This window comes from Stegostoma tigrinum, chromosome 28 (assembly GCF_030684315.1).
Source record: "Stegostoma tigrinum isolate sSteTig4 chromosome 28, sSteTig4.hap1, whole genome shotgun sequence".
NCBI classification, from domain to species: Eukaryota; Metazoa; Chordata; class Chondrichthyes; order Orectolobiformes; family Stegostomatidae; genus Stegostoma; species Stegostoma tigrinum.
This window is the reverse complement of record NC_081381.1, coordinates 35,773,842-35,794,029: the sequence shown is the minus strand read 5'-3', so window position 1 is coordinate 35,794,029 and position 20,188 is coordinate 35,773,842. Positions and strand designations below refer to the sequence as shown.

The following is a 20,188-nucleotide window of genomic DNA, read 5'->3' as shown; positions in this document are numbered from 1 at the left end:
TCCTTTATACCACATTAGCTATTTATGTATTGGCTAGTAAAGATGTTAATATTGCAAATTAAATGTGAATATCCTTTGATAATGCGGTTTAGAACAATTTGCTGGCTTTCACTATTTTGTATTGATTCTGTTAAAAGAAAAGCTAATTTCAAACTACTATATCATTTTATTAATGACATTTTGGTTCAATTGGCAGTATTTTGTCAGAATCAAAATGGTTGGTTTGTCTTGCTCAGGATTCATGTGGGGAAATAGAGGTTATTCACTTTGGAAGGAAAAGTAGGAAAACGGATTTTTCTTAAAATGATGTGTGACATTTAGTTTCTCCAAGAATTTAAAGAGGTGGAATAAGATTGGTTTTTGAATGGTTTGGTTGGTTGGCTTTTGAATCTTTAGTTTTATAGTGGTTGGTGACTGGATTTCTTGAACATTTTCATAGAATTTTGACACTGTGAAAGCAGACCCACTCACTCTACCCTATTCCTGTAACTCTGCATTTCCCACAGCTAATCCACCTAGCCTGCACATCTTTGTACTGTGGGAGGAAACTGGAGCACCTGGAGGAAACCCATGCAAATTCAGGGAGAAATATGTGCAAACTCCACACAGACAGTCGCTTGAGGGTGGAATTCAACCCAGGTCCCTGGCACTATGAAGCAGCAGGGCTAACCATTGAGCCTCTGTGCCACCCTGTGGTTTATTCCAGACTTGGATTAATCAGTCCTTCAGTGGGAACAATATTGGATTTAATTTTGATGCATGTGATGGTGTTGTTCATGTTTGTAAAATGGACATTTAAGTACCGTCCTAGAGAAAAGCCCTAGAAAGAGGTGATGAACCAGGAGTGGGGAGGAAAGAGGAATAACAGAATGGTAGTCTCAGTGTGTGGGTTATTGCATTTTTCATTATACTTGTGAAGCTAAATACTACTTTCGTTTAAATACAAAATGGAATATAATGGTTGAGTTTTAAAATGATATAATCAGTGATAATAGTTTTTCAAACAGTAAACTCTCCAAATAAGTCCTCCAACTCATTTCTTTTGCTTTGGCAGTCCATTGGGGTCGAGGATGACTTGGTTTCACGTTGGTGGTATTGAGTGTGATCTTGGGGACCTGATTGGTCCAATCCTGGAGCTGCAGACTCTACCAGTGGTGGGGCATGTCATGTTTGAAGAATTGGGTGTGAGGTGTGCGCTCTGGATTCTGTGCACTCTTTCCGCTGCTTGTGTTTACACACCATGTGCTCCAATGTAGATGGCACCTTCATTGATGCTTTTTCTCCAATATGTCCAGGGCAAGCAATCTCCAGTGTGTTGGTGGGATGTTGCATCGGTTAAGGAGGCAATCAGAGTCTCCTTGTAGCATGTCTTCTGCCTTCCTAGTGCTCACTTACCATTATGGAGCTCAGAGTAGAGCAATTGTTTACGCCGTCTTGTGTTGGGCATGTAGACAATGTGGTCTGCCCATCGCAGCTGGTCTTACGTAACCAGTGTCTTAATATTGGGGATATTGCCTTTGGAGAGGTCACACATCACTACACCTTTCTTATAAGTGGATATGCAAGGTTTTGAGATGTCTGCTATACATGATCCATGATGTGTACGGGGACCCAAGCTGCTCTGTAGACTATGAGCTTGGTGCTGGGTTTGAGGTCTCGGACTTAGAATACTCTGTTCCTCAGGTGCCCAAAGTTTGCACTGGAACATTGGAGCCAATATTGGATTTGAATGTCAATGTCTACTCGCAGCGAGCAGAGGCTCCTGAGGTTTGGGAAATGATTCACATTGATCCTCAAACTTAACACATATCCGGAAAGGTGAAAGAGTCAGTTCAAACTGGAGTAGCAACGTTAACATATGTATCCAATTTCATCCAATCACCTGCTTAGATTCACAAAGTATGTATGCAGGCGTACCCCAGAGTAAAGGAATTAACCATATGAGTCAAGATTTCAAAGGAATATCTCTGTATTTTCAAAATCCCACTCTGAAGAATGGAATACCTTCATCAGCTATAGGTTGTCAACATTGGAACATGTAGCAAACACCTCAATAGACTTTATTGTTAACTCTTAAAGTGACAGACATATGAGCACATGAGGATTCTTTTCATTCAGGAAGGCCTGAGGTTTTTTTTAAAAACTTGCTCCTTCAAAACTGAGCCTTATGAGATTCATGGTTCAATCCATAGCCAATGTTTTGATGAAACAATTTCAGCCAGTGATCATTTATAGGGGAACTGTAACTGCTCAGGATAGCGAAAGGGAAATCAGTCAGTTATCTTGCTTGTGAGATTGCCATTTATGATTTGTTTCTATGCCATTGGGTGTCATTGTGGAAAATCAAACAACCTTCCAACTCTTCCTATCCACGTTTTAAGAAATAATATCTGTAAAACCATTCCATTTGTTCCAATGGGTACCCAGTAGCAGAGACCTAAAACTGACCTGAGGCTTTGGGCCTCACTTCAATATGACTGGCAAATTATGGATGTCTGGAGGTAGGTCACTGGTTTGGGAGATTGATGTTAGATTGGCTGCAATGTCAAAAGTCTTCAAATAAATCAGCTGGGTGTGGATTAGGGTAGTAGTAGGTGACAGGAGGTAGGGGCACCTTCCCTCGTCAACAGTAGAGCTGGGAACAGTATGCCTGCTCCTCCCATTTCAATAGGATAAAATAAAACAAAATTCATTCAACTTCTGTTTCTGTCTCCGACCAACTGTTTAAGACCCATTCATATGTTGCTGTGGAATTAAGCCCTTGCTATACCATACTTAGTTTTATGTTCTGCCTAGTGGTGTTTTGCCATACCAGATGCAAGTTATAATTGCAAGCTGTTGTTCACGTCACTCACTGTGTGTTAAGCCATCTATTCTACTATTCAGATGGTTTGGGTTTCATGAAAGTTTAAAGAAAGAAACTTGATTCCATTGAGTTTGTGAGCTGAATTTTGTACACAAGCCCACCAGTCATGGCTCTAGCCCTGACAGGCTAGAATGGTAGGGAGCATAAGCCAAAAACACGTCCAGATGCACTGGATGACCTCCTTTGATCTGTTCAGCCTTGCTGTTATCACGACCTGTCATCTCACTTCTTCAACCGTTAGAATGCCACCATTGTCAATGAACGCCGATGAAAATCTGAGCAGCTGTTACCACCTCAGGGACAAAATGCCTGCCTCATATAGGTGGTGGTGCTCTTTATTCTTAGCGACAAATTTGACACTTAGATCAATAAGAGCTCCAAGATAAGCTTGAGCCTGTCTCTATAAATATTGCTGCAGTAGGGACCAAACAGCAGTGGCAAAGAAATGATTTCACTCGTGTTTGCGGCTCTGCTCCTGGCCGGTGGTGGTAAGTATCACTTGCTGTTGCAGAACTAGCAGGGGTTTTGTGGTTTACTGCTTTCCTCTTTGATCACTGCTGACGGCGCTGTGGAACAGTCTCCTGGGTACTGTCAGCCAACTGGTTTCCCACCTGCATGGCCAGTCCCCATGTATAAACCCAGATGAGATGTGTCAGCAAACTATTCAACAGGAAGCATCACACCAAACACTGATTCGCAGGTCAATTAAAACCTGATTGGATGGGCCCTTTTGTAATGCAGTGGTAGTGTTCCTACCCCTGGACCTGGAGGTACTGGATTCAAGTCCCACCTGCCTCAGAAGTGTGCACTAACATCTCTGAACAGTCCGTTAGAAAAATAGGTTTAAAAAATCTGATTGGAAGGGCCCTCTAATGTCACAATGGTGGTGTCCCTACCCCTGGACTGGGAGGCCCAGAATCAAGCCCTTCTGCTCCTTTGGTGTGTGATAAAATCTCTTAACAGGTTGATTAGAAAAATATGTTCAATAAAAAAAAACACCTCAGTGGTGCAGGGGTAATGTCCCTACCCATGGACTGGAGGCCTGAGTTCAAGTCCCAACTGCTCCAGAGTTTTTATCGTAACATTGCTGATGATGAGGAAATATCACACCCAATTGCCTTTCAGACCAAGGAAGCAGTGGCTTGGTAGGCATGGTGGAGAATGTGAAAACTATTGCTGATGTGATTTATAATTTCCAGCCCCTCTGCAGAATGGAAGGAACAGAGGGAAAGTTCAGCTGGTCAGTGGGATGGGTGTTCAATCCAAAAATAGGATGGGGGGGCGCGGTTTGTTTCACTATTCACTCACGAGGTGTAAGAATCACCAGATGCCAGTGTTAGGACTCTTTACCCATGAGAAAGTGGTGGCAAGATGCCCTCTTGAACTCCTGCAGTGTAACAGTGGCGTGAGAGTGTCAGCATTATGACCCAGCAACAGCAAAGGATGCAAACTATAGTCTCAACAGAAGAAACAAGTAGGAAAAGAGCAGGCAGGTAGGATAAACAAGTCAGTGCCTCCTCTGTATCACCTGATTTTCTAATCGTATTGGTTCACCAGAAGAGCTGAATATTGGTTTGAAAATACCAAATGAAGGTGAATGTTGTTTGTGTTTGCAGCCAATGGATGTGGTTCACCCGCTGTTCCACCTGTAAGCTCCAGGGTCGTAGGTGGAGTGGATGCTCGACCCCATTCTTGGCCGTGGCAGGTAAGACAACCTTTTCCATAATCCAAAATTGAAACAATTTGGTCTCAGCAAGCCAGTTGGCTGACTTTCAGGCATGATGTCCCACATTTGTTGGACTTCAATTTTTTTTCCACTGTGTAACCTGTCCCATCTAACTTAGATGAGAAGTTCCAGCTACCTTATCCTTTTACCACTGATGTTTCTTATCAACATTGTTAATCTTTGTTGTTTGAGGGTAGAAGTGACCTACCTGTTTTGCAATTATAGGTTGGAATTGTCTCATTTGGAAACAAAATGCATTAACTTCTGTCATTTAGATTCTGTTTAATTGGAAGAATCCACATTCCTTGCAGAACCATCTTGATCATTTCTTAATTATTTCTATGTAAAATTTCAGTTCAAGCAATAAACCAATGTCAACTTTAATGAGGTCTGGTATTATTGAATTGCCCTGGTTGTACCCCAAATGTCTGGCACATAAGTTGTGAAGCAGCAGCAGAAGTTATAATTTTGTTTACTTATTAATGGGATGGGGGTATCACTGGCTGCATTTATTACACATCCTTAGTTGCCCTTGAGTGGGTGGTGATGAGCTGCCTTCTTGAAACACTACTGTCCATTTGGTGTAGAAAGACCCACAAAGCTATTAGGGTGAGAGTTCCAGGATTTTGAGCCAGTGATTTTGCAGGAACAAGTATTTCCAAGTGAGGATGTTGTGTGATTGGAAAGGAACTTCTGCATAGAGGTTTTCCAAATGCAACCTTGTTGAATTTCTGCAAAGGACCTTGTAGATAGTACACTCTATATAGACAATTGGTTTGCACTACTTGGCCACTTTAACCAATTTACCATTTTAAATGGGGCAGTATGTATCATGGGGAATGTTCATATGTAAGGTTGGAATGGTCACAATTTTACTAGCGTGACCGTCTCCAACGTTAAACAACTATTTTACACCATTGTACAAAACAACACCTTCTTCTGGATTTCTGTCAGGCTTCTCCAGTTGCAGGTTCATACAATCCTGGAGATAATACTTCAAAACAGCCCTTGCCACCAATTCTCCTTTCTTTCTGCTAAGGAGAAAAATGAAAGAGGAGTTGGAATAGACTTTTCAGTTCCTCAGGCCTGCTGCCCCTTCTGGTACGTTGCTGATTTTCTTCTGCAACTCTGCTTTCTGCCTGTTTCCACACACCTGGATTTCTTGGGAAATTGGTCGTACCTCCGCCTTAACTATCCTGAATGATAGAACATCCACACCCTTGAGGATAGAGAATTCCAACAAACACTTCAAGTAAAAATGTTCCTGATCATCTCAGTCCTAAATGATTTTCCCCTAGCTGGGATCTAGGATACTGTTACATGATTAGGAAACAAACTGTCACTGCAAATCCTTTTCAAGGTCATGTTGAAGCTGTACAAGACATTGGTTAAGCCACTTTTGGACTACTGTGTTCAATTTTGGTCTCTCTGGTATAGGAATGATGTCAAATTTGAAAGGGTTCAAAAAAGATTTACAAGGATGTTGCCGGGATTGGAGGGTTTGAGCTACAGGGAGAGGCTGAATAGACTGGGGGTATTTTCCGCACAGCATCAGAGGCTCAGGGAAAACCATAATCGAAATTTATAAAGTCATGAGGGGCATTTAAAGGGTGAATAGCCAAGGTCTTTTCACCTGGGTAGGGGAGTCCAAAACTAGAGGGCCTAGGTTTAAGGTGAGGGGGAAAAATTTTAAAAGGGACCTAAGGAGCAATATTTTAACACAGCGTAATGTGTGTATAGAATAAGCTGGCAGAGGAGTTAAGTACAATGACAACATTTAAAAGGCATCTGGATGGGCACATGAACAGGAAGGGGTTAGAGGGATATGGGTCAAATGCTGGCAAATGGGGCCAAATGGGATATCTGGTTGGTATGGATGAGTTGGACCAAAGTACTGTATAACTATTTGAGGGAAACATTTTCACCTGGAGGGTGGCAAGAATGCACTGCCTGGGAAGGTAATTGAAGCAGGAAACCTTACAATGTTTAAAAAGTACTTGGAAGGGCACTTGAAATGTAATAGTGTTGAAGGCTATCGTCTTAGCGCAGGAAAAAGTGGAACTAGTGCAGGTAGCAGTATAATTTCTGATGGTACAGACTCAGTGAACCAAATGCCTTGTTTGTACTGTATGATTCAACGTCTCTACAATTTATATGCAGAAACATAATCACAGACAACCAAGATAACAAGGTGTAGAGCTGGATGAACACAGCAGACCAAGCAGCATCAGAGGAGCAGGATGATGCTGTTTGGCCTGCTGTGTTCATCCAGCTCTACACCTTGTTATCTCAGATTCTCCAGCATCTGCAGTCCCTATTATCTCATCACAGACAACCAACTGACTTTTCCCACACCAAATTGCCTCTCTGACCAAGCTAAAATCGTGTGTTGTGATACTTAAATTTGTTGAACGACAGACCTTTGAAGACCCTTGAGGTGTTTTAGTTTGTCAAAACCTCCACACACACTACAAAAATTGTTGCACATAAATGAAATAAATGCAGCCATTCTATATGTGGGAAACATTGCCACCCCCTGGCCCATACATGCCCCTGCAGTATCAGAAGAACAGCGCTACAAAGCAGTCACTCATTCCCTCAGGAGGGTAAGATTCCCTATTTGACAGGGTTTTTTGTTTTGAGGCTGGGAGTGATGCTGCTCAGGGCAATAGTTTGCCCAACCCCAAATGCCCTGAAAAGGTGGTGGAGGACTGCACTGTATTGCAGACATGATCACGTTGGCACGATGTGATGAGTCTGTGCTAGGAACTCCAGCATTGTACAATTTATATGAAAAACTTAGATGAGGGGAGCAAAGGCAGAGAAGCTAAACTTGCAGATGGCACAAGGGTAGATAGGAAAGTGTTTGTGAAGAAGACATAAGGAAGATGCAGACAGAGATAAGTTGACGGAGTGGGAATGGGTAAAAATCTGGCGGATGGCACATAACATCGGAATGCGTGAAATTGTTCACATCGACAAAAATAGAAAAAAAAAGTCATTTCAGTAATGCAAGAAACCACAAAACTGAGGTAGAAACAGATCTTAGAGTCCTTGTCACTAAAAGGTAGTATTCAAGTCCAGCAAGTAAAAGGCTAAATGATAGCCTTTATGACAAGAGGAATAGACATAAATGCAAGAATGCTACGCATCAGTCATACAGTCCACTGGTGAAACCACATTCTCAAAATCCACATGCACTGTTGGTCTCCTTATTTAACAAAGGACGTAAAAGCATTGGAGGCAATGCAGAGGAGGTTTTCTAGATTAATTCTAGGTATAAACAGATGGACAGGTTGGACTGGTTTCCAGGAGAGCTTAGAAAACTAAGGGGTGACTTGTTTGAAGTTTGTAATATTATGAAACATTGATAAGTAGACAAGGAAAGGATATTTTCTCTTAAGAGTTAAAAATCAAGGGTCACAATTTTAAGACAGCGATTGGGAATTTTTTCCTCACAGTAATGCAACTTTGGAACTTTGCTTCAGAGGGCATTGGAGGCAGGGTCACTGAATATTTTTTAAGGTAGGAATAGATTTTTGTTCAGCAAGGGAATCAAAGATTATTGTGGATAAATGAGAACATGGGATTCAAAACATGCGCGCATCCACCATGATCTATTGGAATGACAAAAGACTCTGGAACCAAAACTCTTTTACTCCTAATTCATATAGATATACGTACATATAGATGAGGACATTGAGCTCACAGTTTACAGATCGAGTGACCTACTCTGTCCAGATGGTATCAAACCTCTCATGTTCCTGCGTCTGCAGATGTCTGTCACGGTCCTGACCTGAGCTTTGAAGACGAAGGGCGGTGTGTGAGGACTTCAGAAATTATCCATTTGTTGCACAACTCCTGTTTTGCCAAGGTGTTGATCCTGACCCAGTTAAGCCACTGGTCATCAGTGCCTCCATAATGTAGACAGTAGTGTTGGTGAAAATGAGGAGTTTTTAATCCATTTTTAGCATGTTTCCTTGGTTCATTTTCTCCAAGGCAGTGCACAGCAATTGATGTTTGCAAACTCATTAATGAACTCGCCAACTTTTAAGGGCACCTTAACAGATTCATTTTTCTCCATAAAGATGGTCATAAAAACATTGAGAAATATCCATGGTCCATTGCCGAAAGTGATCAAACACTCCTCACCTGCCTGGGTGCGTGCAGCTCCGATAACACTGAGTGTGATGCCATCCAGGCCACTTGATTGGCCCAACCTCCATAAACACCAACTCCATCCACCACCGACAGTCAGTACGCAAGATGCACTGCAGAAATTCACCAAAGATTCTCAAACAGCACCTTACAAGCTCATGACCACTTCCATCTAGAAGGTCAAGGGTAGCAGATATATGGGAACATCAGCGCCTGTAAGGTCCCCTCCAAGGCACTCACTATGTTGAATTGGAAATATATTGCTGTTTCTTCATTGTTGCTGGATCAAAATCCTGCAACTTCCTCCCTAAAGGGCATTGTGGGCCAACGTACAACCATCGCCTTCTCAGGCAACTGGGGTCTAAATACTGGCCATCCAACATATGCCCACATCTCACGAGTGACTATTAAAATAATACCAATATTTCCAACCACATTAGTAGTGGTGACCTTATGCAGTAATCTTCACACACCTGAAGGACTTGTACCCAGAAGATAATCTCATGCTGAAAATTGGATGAAGGAGCAAGCTATCATTTTTTTTGTGGCTATGCCCCCGGGTGTGAGAACTCCCAGGATTTAAAAGTAACTAGATGACTCAATATTCATGTCACACATTCATTTCATAGGACTGCAGTAGGGGAGGGGTGGGTTGATACTTCAGATCCTTGATTCTCTTATGTTTATTTTAAATTCACCAAGGTCTCACTCCAGTACTTAAAAAATGATAACTGGGCTCATACTTGTGGAGGGTCCCTCATTGCAAGCAACTGGATAATGACTGCTGCCCACTGCATCAGGTGAGTTGGCCACTATAATTTGACATCTACCCTTCACTTCTCATCTGGCAGCTGATCTACCTTGCGTCCCAAAGTTGCATTTTTACTTGCTTTGATGTTGTTTTCATACTGCTATTGTTCAGCAGTCTTCCAGGCTATAATTAAAATATCCTGCACACTATGCAGAATGAGTACAATGCAACAGATTAAAAAGCGACAATGAGTCACAGATGTACAAAACAGAAACAGACCTTTCGCTCCCAACACATCCATGCCAACCAGATATCCTAAATAAATCTAGTCCCATCTGCAGCATTTGGTCCATATCCCTCTAAATCCTGCCTGTTCATGTATCCATCCAATGCTTTTTAAATGTTGTCATTGTACTGAATTCTGCCACTTCCTCTGGCAGCTCATTCCATACACACCCTACCCTCTGCATGAAAATGTTGCCCCTTAGGTCCCTTTTAAATCTTTTCCCTCTCACCTTAAACCTATGCCTCTAATTTGGGACTCCCTCACCCCCGGGGAGGTTCATGATTTTACGAACCTCTACAAGGTCACCTCTCAGCTTCTGATGCTCCAGGGAAAATAGCCCCGGCCTACTCAGCCTCTCCCTAATAGCTCAAAAACCTCCAACCCTAGCAACATCAGTGTAAATCTTTTCTGAACCCTTTCACATTTCACAACATCCTTCCTATATCCAGGGACACCAGGACTTTTCAATAAAAGCCCATGATGTTGGGGGTAATACATTAGCAAAGATAGAGGATTATGGCTAAGAGATGGAAGGTAGAGAGTTGGGATAAAGGGAACGTTTTCAGGTGGCAACCTACAATTAGTGGAGTACTAAAAAGATCAGTGCTGAGGCCACAATTATTTACAACACCCATTAATAACACAGATGTACAAGAGCCAAGCTTGCAGATGACACAAAAATTGGTGGGAAGGCAAGTAGTTAGGAAGATACAAAAGGATTATAGACCCATAAAAGTGAATGAACAAGAACTTGACAGTTGGAACATAATCTGGGAAATTGTGAAGTTTTTCCACTTTGGCAAAAAAATAGCAGCATTAAACATTATTTAAATGGGGAAAATTCTTCAGATGGTTGCAGCATAGATGGACTGGGGAGTTTTGGGGGGAGGGGCCATGGGGAGTCCTCCAGCACATATTTCAAAAAGCAAGCATACAAGTCCAGCAGGAGTAGAATATAAAAAAATGGGAAGGCCTTGTTAAAAGGTACCAGAGCACATTTGTGATATTATGAACAATTTTGGTCCCCTTATCTAATGAAATATATCCTGGCACTGGAGGCAGCCTGGAGAAAGCTCACTAGATTGATCCTGGGCATGGAGCATTTTGTTTAAGTGAGGAATGGTTGGGTGGGTTGAGTCTGTACTCTATGCAGTTTAGAAGAATGAGAGGAGACCTTTTGAAAGATGCATGATTTTTTGAGGCTTGGCAGGAGTAGATGAAGTCAGGTTGTTTCCCCTTGTGGGAGAACAGTCTTGGATTACAGCGCGTAAAAAAATCAGAATACAGATGGCCCAGTTAACTCAGAGATGAGGAAGAGTATTTTTTTTCTCTGAGGGTAGTGAATCTGTTTTGGAGAGGACTGTCAAGGTTGTGTCATTTAGTATATTCAAGGCTGAGATAATCAGATTGTGGGGAAAGGGCAGGAAAGTGGATCAACCATGATTTTGTCGAATGGTGGGACAGACATGATACGGTGAATGGCCTACTCATTTCCTTTATTTCATTGCACTCTTAGATGATGGTGGCATTGATCATGAGGACAGAGGAGATGATAATAATAGCCCTGTCCAATCACCATTAGATGGTTATGGGGAGTGAACAACACAGTCAGGAAGTAGGGCTGGTTGGTATTTCAAAAACCCAGCTAAATGCTCATTTTCTTTGCTAAGTAATTCCATCTTCTATACTAACTTATTCTCTCCTTTGACCTCAATATGGAAAAACACTCCAGTCTCCCCTTCCTCTTCGTCCAATTGAAAACCCTTTAAAACTACTATAATCATGATGTCAGACTAACCCTAACCACTGCTGCATGACTAATCTTATCTTCTCTACTCCACTTTTTGACATTAGCTGCAGCCATTGGTAGGTGCCACATCACATTGGTAGGTGCCACATCACAGGCCAAAGTCTGTTTATTGACTTGGGAAATACCTATTCAGAAGACTGAAGTTTCTGATTTTTCTCTTTAAGCAAGAGCAGGACCTATCGGGTGGTACTTGGCAAATATAACCTCAAGGCTTCAGAGCCTGGATCAGTGGCAGTTGAAATTGCTCCAGAGAATATATTTGTCCATGAAAAATGGAATCCAATTCTCGTTGCTCTTGGGTACGTACCAATTTACTGTACTTGCTGAACCAAAAAAAACTGCGAAACCTCAATTTCAGGTAACTCACAGTGAACATGATATTCTAGTTCCACACCATTCTTCCAAGTCTCTGACCACCTCAAAATCCAATTGATTCTCAACAGCTTTGAGTTTATTGTACAAGATCAGTTACAATTTGCAGCAGATAAAACTCTCACTCAGGCTCATTCAAACCAACTTAACAAAGGTCAGTGTCATAGTCTCAAGAGTGTCAAGGCTTCTGGCTCACAGTGCTAGGGTGGATTTTAGTAATAATTGGATGGCATCAATTCACCAAAGATTGTATATGATTTTACTAAGTATTGCTTAGATCATTTCCACTGTCTGACTATTATGCATGTAACTTTCAACATTTCTATATGTGAGCTAGGTAGGACTACTCCACTCCAACTGAACGACTGTTCAGCCCATTCTCTAACAAAGGGGTTACTTTGTTCCTTTCAATTAGATACGATGTAGACCATAGCCCTAGTTTGTAGGATGGTCTTAGTTGTGTACGCAGTCATAATTCATAATGCTGTGCACGGTTAAACTCTGGTAGTATCTTATCACATTTTGACCTTTGTAATGCCAACCTACATTGAAGTTCTACAAATTAAAGCAAATACAGGAGGAGCGTGTGCATTTCATTACATGCAGCCAACCAATAACCCAATAAGATGGGTAGAAATCTCCCACATGCAGGAGTTGCAGATTCTGAAACATATTGAGAAAACCATTAGTAAGCCAGCTTAATGTCTGTGTTTAATGGGACACGGTCTTGAGTTTCAGGGTGGTGGTAATGGAAGTTCAAGCCAGTTGAAACATACCCTTCTTTTCCCCCCTCAGGGCTAATATCTTGAGGAGGTTGTGCTGTTCATTTACACACTCATGGTTGTATAGTTTGATCATGTTAAAAATAGTCAAGACTGATGAGCTTCTACTCAGTCCACTCTACATAAACTGGAAGATGTACATTGTCACACTGACAAGACTGCACTGTCCTTACAAGGACAAGATAATTCGTAATCACAATAGCAGTTTAGTTTTGTTAATTCTATTTTCCACTCCTGCAAAGGTCAATAGCTATGTGGCATCCAAACCAAGATAACAAAAATAGGAATTGCTGGAAAATCTCACCACATCTGGCAGTATTCGTGGAGAGAAATCAGTGTTTACTGTTTTAGGTCTAGAGACCCTTTTTCAGAACTGATGGTAACTAGGAAAAAGTTGCCTCTTATGCAGAAAATATAGTGCGGGGAGAGGTAAGAAATAAAACAATAGGTAGAGATAGAGCCAAAAGAGACAGAAGATCAGTTGGACAAAGAAGTTGATAACGGTCAGCCTAGGAAAATGTATAGCAGCTATTAATGGGGACTAGTAGTGACTAGGCCATAATAGCAGACTATGTGATAACAATGTCTGGTGTTTGGTTGGGATAATGATTTGGGAGAAGGTACCTTAAGCCCTAAAACTGTTGAACCTGCTATTGAATCTAGAAGGCTGTAGAGTTCCCAGGCAGAAATTGGAGGTGCTGTTCATCCAACTTGTGCTGAACGTAGACTGGGTGACCACTTCACAGAACACCTATGTTTTGTCTGCAAGGAACCTGAGCTTCCACTTCAACACATCATGTTCCTTGGCCAACATCTGTCTCAGACTTGCTGCAGTGTTCCAATGCAGCTCAAACTGAAGGAATAGCATCAGAGATAATGGGAACTGCAGATGCTGGAGAATCCAAGACAACAAAATGTGAGGCTGGATGAACACAGCAGGCCAAGCAGCATCTCAGGAGCACTGCTTGGCCTGCTGTGTTCATCCAGCCTCACATTTTGTTGTTCTGAAGGAATAGCACCTCATTTTCCACTTGGGAACTCTACAGCCTTCTGGATTCAGTACTGAGTTCTTAACAGCTTTGAGTTTATTGTACAAGAGCTTACATACCAGGCCTTGTTATCACATGGTCTGCTATTACACATAACCCATTGTCAGCCACTAACAGTCACCATTAGTAGCTGTTCATTTTCCTAGGCTGATTGTTATCCACTTCTTTGTCTGTCCAACTGATTTTCTCTCTCAGCTCTATTCCCACCTATTGTTTCTTCCTTACACCCCTCCTCCCACTCCATCATCTGCATTAAAAAAAACTTTCTTAGCTACCATCAATTCTGATGAAGGGTCACTGGACCAGAAACATTAACTCTGACTTCTCTCCACAGATGCTGTCAGATCTGCTGAGTTTTTCCAGCAATTTCTATTTTTGTTTTGGGTTTTCAGCATCCGTTATTCTTTTGGTTTTTCAAACCAACCAAGATGACATTCATCATTGAAACAAAATAAAACCAAAGAACTGCAGATGCTGGAAATCAGAAAATTGTTGGGAAAACTCAACAGGTCTGGCAGCATCTGTGGAGAGAAAGCAGTTTTGCCAGCAATTTCCGATTCTTCCTGATATTCATCATTTGAGTTTAAGCAATGTTGTTACATCCTATCGTATCTTTTTGAGAGTGTTTCCATGTGCTTCAATCCAGACACAAGCAACAGGTACCTTGGCCAGGAATGGAAACTTCAATTTAGTTTAGAGACTCTAAAGGCAACTGGAACACCACTTTGTTTAATTCAGTAATTCCAGTACTACACAACATTCCCTATTGTAATGGAATCAACTTTTCCTATTAAGCGATTCTAGGAAACCAAAGTTCTTGAAAGTTTCTGATGAAGCCAATCTTTTACATAAGTGGTGTTCCACACAAATTATGCTCTCTGAAAAGTAGTACCCTTGTATCCTATTGTCAAACTCAAGAATTGACCAGTGACTTTTCATTCTGACCTCAACAGGTATGACATTGCTCTCATAAAGATTTCCAGCCCTGTGGCTCTGAGCAACTCAATACAGTTAGGATGCATTCCTGCTCCTAATACTATACTCCCTAACAACTATTCCTGCTACGTTACAGGATGGGGTCGACTCTACAGTGAGTGGTACTCAAAATGTTTTCTTTGGAGAAATCTGATGTTAACATATGTACAAAGAATAGTCTTTAAAATCCAACATGTTCTGTTGTATCCTTTACCTTGTTTTCAGATCTTAGATGTGCACATTACAGTTACATTTTCCAGGTTGACATAGCCTGAAAAATCACTGATTATCGCACTGACTGACAATAAAGGAGATTGTGTCAAATATATGACAACAATCTAATGCACTAGATTGTTATGACAAGAACTTACTGCTCAACTTGAGTGAGAAATTTAAGTTCATTTCTGGTTAGATCACTGCCAGAATACTATGAGCTGTTCTGGTCATTGTACTGGATGAGTGCAGACAAGATTCACCAGAATGTGAATTGGGTTTGAGCATTTCTGTTTATGCAGAGAGGCTAGATAGACTCAAGTGTGGAGCTGGAGGAACACAGCAGGTCAGATAGCATCGGAGTACGGAAGTTGACATCTCAGGTTGGGACCCTTCTTCAGAACCTGAAGCTTCAACTTTCCTACTTCTGATGCTACCTGACCTGTTGTGTTTCTCCAGCTCCACACTATTTACTCTAACTCCAGTATCTGCAGTTCTTGCTATCTCCTAGTATGACAGAGTTTTCTTTAAAGTAGAGGGCAAGGTGGTTGGGAGCATATTGATAGACACCTTGATAGATACGTATACAGTTACAAGGCATTGACAGGATAGATGGGAAGCAGTTGCTCCTATTGGTTGAGGGGTCATGAGCAAGGTGGTTTAAAAGAAACATTTCTTTCCACTCAGAGGGTGGTATCAATCTGAAATAGTTCCTGGGAGGACGACAGACCCAGGAAATCTCAACCTTTAAAAAAAAAAGGTATGCAGATGAGCACTTGAAATGTCACGTCACGCAAGGCTACAGGCCAAATGCTGAAACATGGGCCTAGTGTAGAGATTACTAGACCCCAATGGACCAAAAGGGCTTTTCTGTACTATAGGAGTCTATGGCCAGGTAAAGAAAGCAACTTGACTAAGGCACTGAAAAATCTTTCAGGAAGGAGGGGAGACAAATGAATGAGGTTTTCTTTTACCAAGACAAGTGACTTCAACCATCTGTTTGCTTTCTGTTTCAGCAAATGGCCCCATCGCTGACAATCTCCAGCAGGCCCTTATGCCAGTTGTAGATCATGCAACTTGCTCCAAGCTCGACTGGTGGGGATTTGCTGTGAGAAAGACGATGGTTTGTGCTGGTGGAGATGGCATCGTTGCTGGATGTAATGTGAGTAATTTAGGAAATAATTTACAACCACACAATGAAAATTCTAAGAATAGTTTCTGTCTTCAACAACCTTGGACACTACACAATGCATGATAGAAACAAACGTGAACGGCAGAACAAAGCATGAAGCTTGGGTTTCTAAACAGAGGACTGTAGAAGAGGAAGGCTAACTGAATAAGTATGATAGGTTTACAATCCAGAGGAACAAGAGCTAGAGAAGAGACCTTTAGAATATGTTTGTTTCAATGATCAGAAACAAGAATACATTGACAATGTTTATTCCATTAAAACCATAAATGCATTAAGGGAAGAACCAAAATAGCCTTTCTTACATTGAGTTAAGTTTATTATAGAAGCACAGAATACTACAGCACTGGCAGAAGCCATTCAATCCATTGTATCTGTGCTGGAAATGGCAGCCACAACAGGTCTTTCAGTCAAGTTAATATCCTGACAAGGTTTCGCACTGCACGTTTAAAATACCTCACATATGAAGACTACCCTGTAGAATACACTGGTCAATTGTTGAATGATTGAAGACATCCATGTGCTATTTTGTAGGTGAGAAAGTACTGTTTTATCTCAGTGGTATTTCCCTACTCAAATACTATGAAGTTCAAATTTCTCTTCAGTTACTACAGGATGTAGTTTGCAACACCACCATCAAACATGCATTGTATTCAAAACTGAATAAGTCATACCAGATTTTGAAATATTAACTCTCACCATAGAAGCTGCTATACCTGCTAAGTTTCCTGAGCATTGTTTCTTTTTGATACTTGCAGAATTAAATTTAACACAGCATTCCAGCAGCCAACGGCCAGGTGTCTTCAAGTATGAATTTTCTTAAAGAAAATTTGTGTCTTTCCTAACAGGGGGATTCTGGTGGACCTCTGAACTGCCAGGCTACTGATGGAACCTGGGAAATCCACGGCATTGCAAGCTTTGTATCCAGTTTGGGCTGCAATGCCAAGAAGAAGCCCACTGTCTTCACTCGTGTTTCTGCCTACAATGATTGGATTGCTCAGGTATGTTAGAGAGAAGGATTGGCAAATGTTCTTTATGCAGTCATGTTTAAAAAATTAACATTGTTGTATTTGTCTGACAGATACAAAAAAAACACACAAGGGCCTTTAAGCTGGAGGAACACAGCTGAAGATAGGTCCCGACCAGAAGTCTCAGCTTTCCTGCTCCTCTGATGCTGCCTGGCCTGCTGTGTTCCTCCAGCTCCACACTGTTATCGCTGACTCCAGCATCAGAAGTCTGTACAATGGAGAGCATTTAAACTTTATGATGAAACTGCTTTTCCTCCTACAATCCAATATGGAAGTCTTCATGATATTAATAGGGAAAGATAGGGTAGATAAAAGAAACTATTTTCACTGGTTAAAGATTCTAGAACCAGGGGCATCGTCCAAGAATTAGGGCCAAGCCATTCAGGAGATGTTAGAAAATGCTTCTACATTCAAAGAAGCGGAGGCTTGGAACTCTCTTCCTCAAAACAGCAGTCAATACCAACTCAATTGTTAAATTTAAATTGGAGATAGACAAATTTTTATTAAGCAGAAGTCATCAAGGGATTATAGGCCCAAGGCAGGTACATGGAGTCAGTGGCTGATCTGGCCTCATTGAATGAGCGAGCAGGCTTGAAGGGCTGAATGGCCGACTCCTGTTCCTACCTTCGCAAGATAAATTAGTAAAAACTGAGATAAGTGCTTTGGAGGAAGGTGGTTACTGGTGTTGGGAAGTACATGTACAGTGTAACCGATACTAATAACAGAAATGGAAATAATCAGCTTTTGAAGTATTAAGCTCACAGTTGGTGCAAAATGAGGATAAGGCAAGCAATGAGGGCGAAACATCAGGATAAAGACAGGTTACATGTGTGGGCAAAAACTTGGCAAACAGAACATAATATAGAAAAATGTGAGATCATGTACTGTCAGGAAGAAGAGTGAATATTATTTAAAAATGGAGAAAGACTGCAGAAACCTGAAGCACTGATTTTGGGTTTCAGCAGGTAAGAGGAAAGGCAAATGGGATATTGGCCTTTATTTCAAAAGGAAGGGGATTAGAAAAATAGGAAAGCCTTACTAAAACTACATAAGGCAGTAAGTAGACAATACCTGGAATACTATGAAATGTTTGCCCCTATTTGAAAAGGGAAGATGTACTGGCTTGGGAGGCAAAAAAAAGGCTCACTTTGGTTGTTCCCAAGTATGGAAGAATTTCCTTATAGTGCATGATTGGGCCTATTCTCATTCTCCTAAATTCCCATGAGTAGAGATTTTATTGGAATATAAAAAAAATTCTTAACTGGGTTTGTCATGGTAAAATGCTGAGAGTAATTTCCCCTTGAGGGAGAATTTAGAAGCAAAGGACATTATCAATGCAAGAAATGAAAGGAGGAATTTCTTCTCAGAAGGCAGTGAATCCGAGGAATTTCACAGCAGAGGGCTGGTTTTTAAGGATATTCAAAAGCTGACAGTCATTTTAATCACAAAAGAAAAGGAATGTAGGGTTTTGGGGGCATAGTAAGGAAAGCAAAAGGTGAAGAACATTAGATCAGCCATTCAGACCGCTCAGTGGTTAACACTTCTGCTTTGCAGAGCCAGGGACCTGGGTTCGATTACACCCTCAGGTGGCTGTCTTTGTGAAGTTTGCACATGCTCCTTGTGTGAGTTTCCTCCAGATGCTCTGGTTTCCTTGTATAGTACAAAGATGCAGGGGTTAGATAGATTGGCCATGCTAAATTGCCCGTAGAGTGTCCTGGGAGGTGCAAGATTACAGGGATGGAGTGGGTGTGGGTAGGATGCTGTTCCTGGCGAGGGGTCAGTGTAGACCCAATGGCCTGCTTCCCCATTGTAGGGATTCTAATATTCATTGAACAGAGGAAAAACACTTGAGGGGCTGAATGACCTAAACCTTCTCAAAGGCTTGGAGGTAACTATTTGCCAAATCAAAAAGATTGATTTTAAGTCATTTATTTTCTCTTCTGGTGTAAAAGCACTCTTATTGGAGAATATTTTCACAAAAACAGTAACCACTTGTGCGTTTCCCAAGTCCAAGTCTGGATAGTGACCAATAGTCTATTCAACCACAAAGCAAGTTAAGATCAAGCCATGTACTATTTTCATCCATCATTGACCCAATTTACTTTCAATAGCCATCACTTAATCAGGACCAGAAATCTTGTGATTTTTTTCTCCCCTCCCACCTTCTGTTACTTGATATAATGCACTTTTAAGCAGCTTCTGATAATTAGCTGTAGTCAAAGAAAGTCTTGCAGGGAGTTGCTTCTCATTATATTGCTGACAAGATGAATATCCAAACTCGCAATCCACCTCACTGACACCGCAGGCTTTAAGACGAGGTTACAGGATCTGCAACAATCCCACAACTCTTAAGCAGATTACTCATGAAGGAACTATCCTGCTATAAATCACCCCAATGCTCATAACTGTCTGTTTTATTCCTTAGATAATGGCGAACAATTGAACAGTCACAAAGAGGCGCAGTATTCAGACTTTACTACAAGTCATACAGCACAGAAATAGGCCCTTTGGTCCAACTCAACCATGCCAAGTGAATAAAAACATTTCACTTCTATTTGCTTGTTCATTTTTCATTCATTGAATATTTTACGTACAAATAGGAACTGGGTTTTTAACCATGTACGCTGATTGAGCTAAAAAGACTGCCATTCTTATAATCCTAATACTATGCAAATCACAAAGCACTGCCCCCATACTTTTAAACAGTGTGCAGTTCAGCAGGCTAATCCATTCACAGCAGCTGCCTAGCATTCAAATGGTTGAAAGTAATTGTCAGCTAAACCAAAGCTTTATTCTTCAGCTGTAGAACTGTGCTGTCATGTAGCCAGATTAAAACTAAAAGTTTTGCTTTTAAGAATATTTATTCACAGAAGAACAATGTACGTTATCAGACTGTCTGCCACGAGGGTCTTCCCTTAAAATGAAAGGAGTATTTCAATTAGATAACATCAATGGAGTGACTGCAGATTTAGAACGGATGGCT

At 41.3% G+C, this 20,188-nt stretch overlaps 1 protein-coding gene across 1 annotated transcript; it reads left to right on the top strand.

Annotated features, from left to right (window-relative positions):
- Positions 1 to 3,311: 3,311 nt before the first annotated feature.
- Positions 3,312 to 19,732, top strand: LOC125466543 (chymotrypsin-C-like). Its single transcript, XM_048561138.2, has 8 exons — positions 3,312 to 3,354; positions 4,483 to 4,571; positions 9,453 to 9,550; positions 11,762 to 11,896; positions 14,754 to 14,890; positions 16,005 to 16,150; positions 17,026 to 17,178; positions 19,631 to 19,732. The coding sequence occupies exons 1-8, from the start codon at positions 3,312 to 3,314 to the stop codon at positions 19,646 to 19,648; spliced, it is 819 nt and encodes a 272-aa protein (XP_048417095.2). The 3' UTR covers positions 19,649 to 19,732.
- Positions 19,733 to 20,188: the final 456 nt, after the last annotated feature.

Coding starts and splice junctions, on each gene's coding strand:
- LOC125466543 (XM_048561138.2), top strand. CDS start 3,312: ATGATTTCACTCGTGTTTGCGGCTCTGCTCCTGGCCGGTGGTG. Junction 9,551..11,761: donor ACTGCTGCCCACTGCATCAG/GTGAGTTGGCCA, acceptor TTTCTCTTTAAG/CAAGAGCAGGACCTATCGGG. Junction 16,151..17,025: donor GCATCGTTGCTGGATGTAAT/GTGAGTAATTTA, acceptor CTTTCCTAACAG/GGGGATTCTGGTGGACCTCT.